General features: G+C 34.1%; 1 protein-coding gene across 2 annotated transcripts in view; it reads right to left on the reverse strand.

Moving 5' to 3' along the window:
• The window catches only part of AP3B1 (adaptor related protein complex 3 subunit beta 1), a 244170-nt gene that overhangs the window by 211191 nt on the left and 23102 nt on the right, over positions 1–9877 (reverse strand). For both annotated transcript variants that reach the window (XM_028531358.1, XM_036020449.1), the window contains exon 2: positions 4274–4349. In XM_028531358.1, coding sequence (XP_028387159.1) covers positions 4274–4349 — 76 coding nt within the window. The remainder of the gene's footprint in view (positions 1–4273; positions 4350–9877) is intronic.

The following is a 9877-nucleotide window of genomic DNA, read 5'->3' on the forward strand; positions in this document are numbered from 1 at the left end:
AGAGGATACAACCAAGAACAAAACACAGTCCTTGGTCACTGGAGCTCACCTTCTACTGGGGGTGCAGGACATGACACTGATATATATGTGAAGTGGTAAAAAAGAGTACTAAGAAGAAAAACAATGGTACATTTGAGATAGTTTGGAAAACAATGACCTACCCATTAGTTACCACTTGGGGAATAAGTGGATATAGGATACCCCCCTTCCCTAGCATAACTTACCATCTAATTATAAGTGTCCCTAATATTACCTACTACTGAAGCTTAAGAGAAATACTTATTTAAGTCCTTTACCCATTTTAATTAGATTGGTTATTTGCTGACTTGTATGATTTTTAAAATATATTCTTATCAGAAACTATTTGAAAACATCCCCTTCTTTTTTCAAAGATTTTTATTTAGTTAGTTAGTTAGTTTTAGAGAGGGGAAGGGAGAGAGAAAGAGTGGGAGAGAAACATCACTGCAGCTGCCTCTCAAGCACCCCCTTCCAGGGACTGGCCCGCATTCCAGGCATGTGCCCTAACTGGGAGTTGAACCCAAGACCCTTTGGTTCACAGGCCGGCACTCAATCCACTGTGCTACACCAGCCAGGACCATAGTGCAGCTTTGTCAATGCAAAAATACAAGAAAAATAAAGGAGATAAAAATATTTGAAAATAAAATATATATCTCTCATAATTTCAAGATGATATAATTATCTGTCCAGAAAATACAACCAGGGATTCCAAAAAAACTCTCAGAGCTAAGAAAAGAGTTCAATGATAAGGCCAAGTGCAAAAACACAGGGAAGTCATTTGTTTTCCAATATGCCAGTAATTTTAAACATATAATTAAGGGGACCATTCATAATGGTAACCAAGATTTTAAAATACATAGGAACATCTCTAACAAGGAATGCACAAGATCTCTATGATGAAAACTATAAACTACAAATACAGTGCCACTGAAAGTCAGAAAAAGGGAAAGAAGAAATGAATATACATATTCCATATTATCCTAATCAAAATTCAAAAACAATTTTTAACAGAACTTGACAATCTGACTCTAAAATTTATCTGAGGATGAAACTTGTACTTTTTATACCTCAATATTATTTGAAAATTTACAAACGTATACTTATATCACTTTATAATAAAAAATTTTTCCAAGTTACTGAGACATAATTGAGATATGTAAACACTGTGTAACTTTAAAGTACCAAAAGGTACATGAGAAGACACTGAACATCACTAATTGTCAGGAAATGCCAATCGAATCCATGAGTTGTCACCTCAAGCCTGTGAAAATGGCTATCATCAAAAATAGAGAAAAAGAGAAAAACAGCAAGTATGGGTAAGGATGCGGAGAAAAGGGAAGCCTGTGCATTGCTAGCAAGAAAGTAAACTGGTACAGCCACTATGGAAAAAAGTATGGAGTTTCCTCAATACTTTTGAACAATGACATTCCTAGGGATCCAGCAATTACATTCCTGGGAATACAGCCTAAGGAAATAAAATCACTAACTCAAAGAGATATCTGTCAAGTTCACTCTCAAGTTCACTGCAGCATTATTCACGATAGCCAAGATATAGAAACAACCTCAATGTCTTTTCAAGAAATTAATGGCTTAAGATACATGATACACACAGACACACACATATATATGTTCATTATCTATATATGAATAATATTGAATAATATGAATACTATGAATAATATTCACTCATGAGAAAGAAGGAAATCCTGCCATATGTTAACACATGGACAGATCATCTTGAGGTCATTATGCAAAGTGAAAAATAATTTTTAATTACTTATCATTTTCCTACAGTTAAAAGACTAAGTTTGAAATTCACCTTTATACAAACTTCCTAATGAGAGTCTATAACTAATAGGCATATATAGCTGTATCCATTTTTTGATGATACATTTATTTATATTTAAATTATATTTATGACAAGTAATCCAGATTATGAGAACACTGATTTTTATCTATCAGTTTAAAAGAGGAATGACAAAAAAAAAATAACATTTTTGGACTTAGGAATTTCAATGGTATCCTCAGATTTAATAAAATAATTTACCTTTTTAGGAAGTAAAAGCCAAAAATGAATGAAATAATTAAGAGAAGTACTTGCTTTACGTGGTAGTCTAAGACTGTAACCTATAGGAATACAAACTAAAAACGAAGCAACCTGGCAATCAATTGTAAAAGTTACAAATGATCTGTGACTTTTAAAAATTCTGTAAAAACATTAAAACTTTATTTCTGTCAGTTATAAGATACATAGAAAAATGAAAATAGTAAAACTAACATTTATTCAATGCACTATAATTTAGAACATCAGAAACACTGAGCATTAACTAAGTGTAGTTTAAATGGCCTGGCCTTCTCACCATTTAACCTAAGATACTGAGCAATCTTTTCTATTCCTTGCTAGATTACCAAACTCCTTTTCAAATTTGCATTTCCTTTCGACATTTTATCCTTTGCACTTTCACTGTCATGAATTATGTGAAGTTTTTAGACAGCACCACTTTCTCTGGTGAATCCTCATCCTTTTCATCACAACTGGCTTCCTCATTTGTGTGGAAAAGCTCACCGGTACTAAGTTCCTCCAGCTACATATTTAGAGTATCTCAAACAGTGGCAGTGAGACCATTCCCATAGTCAGCTATTCTGATATAACTCCACTTACAGTCTATGATTTTCATTTCCCATGTTATCACTTCTCATTTCTTTGCTGCATTTTCGTTTCATCTTTATTGGCCAAATCTCTCTTTCAATTACAATTTTTATTAAATATCAAGTGGGTTTCTTGTTGGGAAACAAGGAGAAAACACAACTAAATGCTATATGCATGAACTGGCCAAAATGCAGTGACCAGTCACTGAAAGACTTTGAGAGAAGTGACGTAACTTTTCACTGATGGTGATGGACATTTGTTATCCACATAGTGAGTTGTAGATTGAAGGGTTAGTGATGAAGTTTATACAGATGCAATTACTACATCAATATACCACAATAACTAAAATTTTAACCATGTTGTTGGGGGACTGGGAGACTGTGCTATTTAAGTTAACTGTGATAATGAAATTTGTACATATAAATGCCATGCAAAGCAAGAACTACCTGTCCATATATGCAGCATAACATTAACAAATGAAAATTTACAAAAGAATCTTCAACATTCCCCCTATATTACCAAATAACATAAACCTGAATGTAACAATCAAGTAATTTATAGGTGTTTTACAGGTACTATGAGTCCTTGAGCTTTATATTTGGGTTTCATAACTCACCTATTAACAGAACATAGTGATATCCATAATCATCCCAAGATGATCCATAAATGGGATTTGGACTTTGATATTTTAAGAAAAAAGATTTTAATGGCAGTTGTGCTGTCATCTTATTACAATAGAGTTTATTTGTGCAACTATACAACTTTATTACATTTTGACCTTATATAAAAATGTGTAGAAAATAAAATTGGCAATGGTGGTGATAAAAAGCATAGCAATGAAAAACACAAGTTTTGTGAATTTAATTCCACTGAACTGAACTAGTTCTGTAAAATAGTTTCACAGAACCATTAAGCATTAGTCACTAAATTAAGCCAGTTTTTTTCACTTTGAATGTAAAAAAAAACAAATACAAAGAGAGCAAGCGCAACACAACTGGCAAAAATATTTTATTAATGATTTTAAAAATAATTAGGAATTGCATTATATTTTTAACTCTCTTTCAATAGAACCCCCCTACTAATATTAGCCAATTGTATGGATTTTGCATTGCAAGTGAAAACTGGACAATGCTCTTATGTTTACTAATACTCATTAGAAGCTCTATGCCACTAAATTGAATAAAACATTTCTATTGGAATTAATGAAACTTAAAACACAGAAAGCATGCTCACAATTTTTAGGTCATAAAATGACAAAAAAAAATCCATTAGCTAGCTAATTAACATCCCTCTTTGTAGGAAGTCAAAATATTGTTGTATATAACCTGTCTTCAAAATGATTAGCACTCTTTATCTCAAAGGAGGACTATCTTGATATTAAGAGATAGGGAAATCAAAACACAGAAAAGACAGAATTAGAACTCAAGTTTCTGAATTTTAACACTTCAATATTTCTTACAAAACACCTTAGATACAAAGTTCTAAGTTAATATTGAAAAGCAAATGGCATGTTCAATTGGTATTTAACATTCTATTTAATATGTATATTTAATACAATCACTACATATTCATTTTCCAAAAATCAAAATGATCTATTTTACTTGCCCCAACAATCCGTTTCATTGCATCCAATTTAGCAGAATCTTTGTTACTCTCCAACATTTGCTTTAGATCTTCATTCCTATACAAATGAAAAGTCCATATTTAGATCTTCACATTATACAACTATTAAAATATATCATTTTCATAAGAATTAGAAATGACAGGCAATATTAAATAACTGCATTCTTATGTATATTTAAATAGGTGTTTCTTGTCTTAACCCTACAAAATCATATGAAGGCTTACTTTTTTCTAATTAAAAATTGAACTGGAAAATACATAAACAGTAGAGACAGCAACATATAAAAACTACATCTGAGGATATACAATTACCAAATAGTAAATTACTACAAATGTTAACTGTAATGAATTTAGTATCCTCTCTTAAAATGTCTCAGGCCTTTTCACATTGCACAGGTAACTGAAAAAGGAGAAAAATTAATATTACCACATACGAGGTTTTTCCTTCAAACTTTTAATTTTCCTGTTTTACTTAATGAGCATGTATACTTTTTATAAATGAAAAACCTAAAAGCTAAAAGAAATCTCAAAAACTTTACTGGGGTTAAGAATAAAACTGAAGTAATTAGAGAGGAACTAATTTCCTGGAAAAAAATGTGATCACACATATGCATGTCAAAAAAAGAAAGAAAACTCATATTTTCATTCCTGATCCTCTTTACTTTCCCCCAACAGTTCTCCATCATTCTTCTCCATCATTGCTACCCAGAGAGAGAAGTGAGCAGTGAAGAATAATGAAATGTCAATTTTTAAGAAGTCAACCTCTAAAGCCAGTTATATCTTATTCATGGCCTAATGGAAACTTATTTCTTTTGCATCTGAGGTGCCAGAGCCCCTTCCCCACCACCATTAGGTCCTGACGTGCTCTCTGAAACTACGAACAAGAGAACAGGGACCCAATATTACAGCCAAAGGGTTTGCTCTTTGTGTTTACAGAACAGACAATCTTCAACAACAAATATAAATATCTTTTGTCTTGACACAGGCAGAGCAATAATAACTTTGAGGTTCAGAGAAAAGAGACAAGGAAAACCTACGAACTATTTCAACCTGATGTAATATTCAACTTCTCACAGATATGTCATAAAGAACTTTTAGCAATCCTGATGTAAATTGAACATTTCTTTCCAAACTCCTCTTAGCTTGTTACCAAAACAATAAAGATTTGAGAGAGTTAATACCATGACATGTAGTTTATCCTCATAATATGTTCACTTGTATTGAGTCACTTGAAGTCTGCCTCCTTCACATGTTAATTCAAGTATCGTCTATTAACATGTTATTGCACTAACTTACATTTTTAAAAATTCTCTGATAAACATCAAAAGTTGATTCAAATTAATGCTAAGTTAGCAATACTTTCATTGACTCTTCTGAAAACCAGTACTTGTTTCAAATATGTATTTTTTTTACATACCTAGTTCTTAACTGTTTCCCTGTACCTTTCCAACTTTAAGTATTAGGACACCAACTTTATTTTTACATAAGTGACATCTTGTGGTGTTAAGCGGTATAACCTTTCCTTTTATGTTCAAAATATGTGTTTTTATAGTTTCAAACAACAGAGAAAAATATGTAACTGGACTGTTAAATATTACTATCACCAGGAAGCCACTCTATTTCAGCACCACCATAAAGCAACAACTAAGTTTACCAGTTACATGTAAGAACTTAGGAGGCAGTAGGACTTTTAGACAGTATAAATTGCCATTTAAAAAAAAATTATAATCCGTTAAGTCTTTAAAACCTCCCATTCCATTTAAAGACGATGTAAATTAAGGAAAATGTTAATACTGCAGCACTGTACGCTGCATCAGTGCCACTCAAAGTGTGAGCTCCAGGAACCATTACCAACCCCCACACACTTGTTACAATCCATGAAGTTACATACAGAAACTGAGAGCAAGCACAGTTAGAAAGCTGACAGAGCAACTCAACAGTGTGACTTCATATCTTCTGAATCTAAGAAAAATGGGGGTTTGTATTCTGCATGTTTTTCATTTCATTTTCCTAGTAATTTATTTTTTGTTGTATTTTACTGAAATACACAACCATGATGGGCCAAAATTTTAAAAAGACCTTTTATCAGTATGAGTGCAGTGCTCTACACAGTTACCTTCTTTTTCCTCGAAACACTCACCCAAATTTATATACCATAGAAAGCAACACATGAAACTTAAATCCAGGAATGATGGATTGAAAAACATGATGAGGAACAGCAAATTCCAATCAGAGAGACATCCCAAAAGGATGCATCAAAAGCTTTACAGAGGGGAGGGCTGGACCTTTTTCTAGCCCTGTCAAAATTTCTACACGTATAACACGGGCACCACACCTCTTCCAGCTTTGAGAACCACTTAAACAAAAGGTGTTCCTACACCAAGCAGTGGACTGTATACATGAATAGGTATGCAGGGGAAAAAGGCTGGCGATAAAAGTCAGCATCCTGCTTTTTTCTGTCTGCTATGCAGCTCCGGGGGCAGACCTCCTCAGTAAGGTATGTGCATGATATGAAGGGTTAGAAACTTGAAGTTCAGTTACGCCATCTTGATGATACTTAGAATCTTGTATAGTTTCTGGCACAAAGCATGCACTAGATAAATACAAGAGTTAGTAAAATAGAAAACCCCAGCTATCATCCATCTGTAAATGCTCTAAAAGGAGGAACCACAAATTATCCAAGTTAATATGCATGAATTTTTCCTCCTATTCTGTTCACAAAATTAAAAATAGTCTACAATCGCTATCACCACTTCCTCAACCCTTAGTAATCTCTCTCTCACTCCTGTGTTAAAATTTCTCTCACGAAGGTAACAAATAACTTTCTAATTAAAAACCCAATACAAAAAATTCATACTTTTACATTATTCCTCCACATTTGATACAAGTGACCAATAATCCTCCATCTTAAAATTCCCTCCTCCCTTAGATTCTGTAACTCTATTCTTATCTGGTTTCCATTTGCATTTGTGACAAATCAATGAACAAAATGGCAAAAATCCTTGCATTCTTGCCCTCAGAGTTTTTATTCTAATAAGTAAAAACATCCAACAAACTTATTAAATAGATAAAGTATAAGTCCTGAGATGATATAAAGGAAAAATAGAATAGGGAAGAGGGAATGCAGAGGGGGAAATAGGACGACAATTTTAAATAGAATGGTCATAGTAGGTTAAATAAAGAGACATTTGAACAAGACTTACACATGAGGATGTTAGCCATGCAGATACTGGGGGGTGGGGGAAGCGGGGAGGAATGAACTCTTGGCAAAAGAGACAATGAAAGTACGGTAAATAATACTAAGGACTTTGATGTTTACTCTGAATAAAATAAGGCACCTCTGGAAAGCTTTGAATAGAAAAGAGGCATGATCTAATGACTTTTATATATACATAGAAAGATATAGATATACCTACACCAAAAGCACTAGAACTTGAGGGGCAAAATGACAGAGGAGGGAACCAATGAAATAGTATCTAAGAAAATCTGTGTACAAACACCCTCAAGTAGTTGGCTGCAATTTTCCCAGGGCAAGATTCAGAAAATCCAGCAGAAAACAGAAGGTGGGAGGGAGGTTAAGTACCTGCAAAGAGACTTCAACCACCACACACAGCTGTGAAAAGAAGATGGCATTCAAGTATCTCCCAAGGAGAGAAGCCTTAGTAAATACCCTGGCTTTCAGTTAAGATCACAGAAGGGCCACGATGGAAAAGTAAGGGTATTTTCTAAGAGTATGAGAAAGACTGAAATAATCAAGACCTTACAAAGCCTAAAATTGAGCTTAAACAGGATCAAACTGGTCTGCTAGTACTCTAACTGCCTTCAGAAAAAAACACAAACTACTTCAGAAGAATACATCATCCAGAGCCTCAACAATATTTTTATCCTAAATATTCAGCGTCTAATCAAAATTTAAGATACGTGCTAAAAACATGGACAAATGACAAAAAAAAAAAGAAACAAACAGATCCATGGGTACTTCAGATACTAGAGTTATCAGACAGGGACTTCAAAGTAACTACAACTAATATGGTCAGGAAAAGATAGACAAAATAGATTAAATGACAGGGAATATCAACAAAGCAGCATAAACTACACAAAATAATTAAATGGACACCCAGAACTGATAAACACAATATATGAAATTAAGAACTCACCAGCCCTGACTGATGTGGCGCAGTGAAGGTTGGGCACTGACCCAAAAACCAGAAGGCCCCTGCAAGGCCCCTGGTTCAATTCCAGGCCAGGGCACATGCCTGGGTTGCAGGCCAGGTCCCCATTTGGGGCCTTGCAAGAGGCAACTGATCAATGTTTCTCTTGCACTTCAATGTTTCTCTCCCTCTCCTTCTCTAAAAATAAATTAATAATATTTTCACATTTTTTTATTGTTGTTCAAATACACTTGTCTCCATTTTCCACCCACCACTTCCCCCACCCCAGCCATCCCCACCTCCCACCCTTGATCCTACCCACCTTTGGCTTTGTCCACGTGTCTTTTTTACATGTTCCTGAACACCCTTCCCCTTTTCCCCCATTATCCCCTCCCACCTCCCCTCTGGTTACCATCAGTTTGTTCTTTATTTCAATGTCTCTGGTTATATTTTTCTTGCTTGTTTGCTTTGTTGATTAGGTTCCACTTATAGGTGAGATCACATGATATTTGTCTTACACCACCTGGCTTATTTCACTTAGCATAATGCTCTCCATAAACAAATCAACAAATAATAATTGTTGGAGAGGATGTGGAGAAAAGGGAACTCTAGTGAACTGTTGGTGGGAATGCAAACTTATGCAGCCACAATGGAAAACAGTATGGAATTTCCTCAGAAAACTAAAAATGAAACTGCCTTTTGACCTAATAAATCTGTTAAAAGAACTCACCAGATAGGTTTACAGAAAACTCAAAAGAGCAAAAAACAAATTACTGAACTGGAATACAGGTCAAAAGAAAATGTATAATTTGAAGCACTGAGGTATAAAAGAATGGAAAACAGAGAACAGAGCATCAGAGGCATGTGGAATATAGTCAAAATATCTAAAATACCTCTAATTAGGGTACCAAAAAGAGAGGAGAAAGAGAGAATGAGACAAAAGCAATATTTCAAGAGATAATAGCTAAGAATTTTTCCAGACTGATGAAATGCATAAACCCACACACTTAAAAATCTTAAGAAAAAGGACAAACATAAAATTACATGAGACATAGCAGTCAAAGTGCTAAAAATCAAACAGAATGAGAAAAATCTTAAAAGCATGAAGAGAAAAAAAAATCTCCTTAAGGAAGGGGTCAGCAAACCTTTTGTCAGACAGTAAATATCTTAGGTATTACAGGCTATACCATCTGTGATCTAAGTACTCAACTTCACCATTGTAGAGTGAAAGCAGCTACCAGACAATAAACAAGCATGGCTGTGTTCTAATAAAACTTTATTTATATAAACAGGTCAGCCAAATTTTGCTAACCCCTGCCTTAAAAGGACCAACAATAATACTGATGGCTAACTTTTCAACAGACATTATAAAGGCCAGAAGATAAAGGACTGAAAGAAAAAAATAATAAAGATCAATATATAAGCCTTACAATAT

The sequence above is a fragment of the Phyllostomus discolor genome, chromosome 3 (genome assembly GCF_004126475.2).
Source record: "Phyllostomus discolor isolate MPI-MPIP mPhyDis1 chromosome 3, mPhyDis1.pri.v3, whole genome shotgun sequence".
Lineage (NCBI taxonomy): Eukaryota > Metazoa > Chordata > Mammalia > Chiroptera > Phyllostomidae > Phyllostomus > Phyllostomus discolor.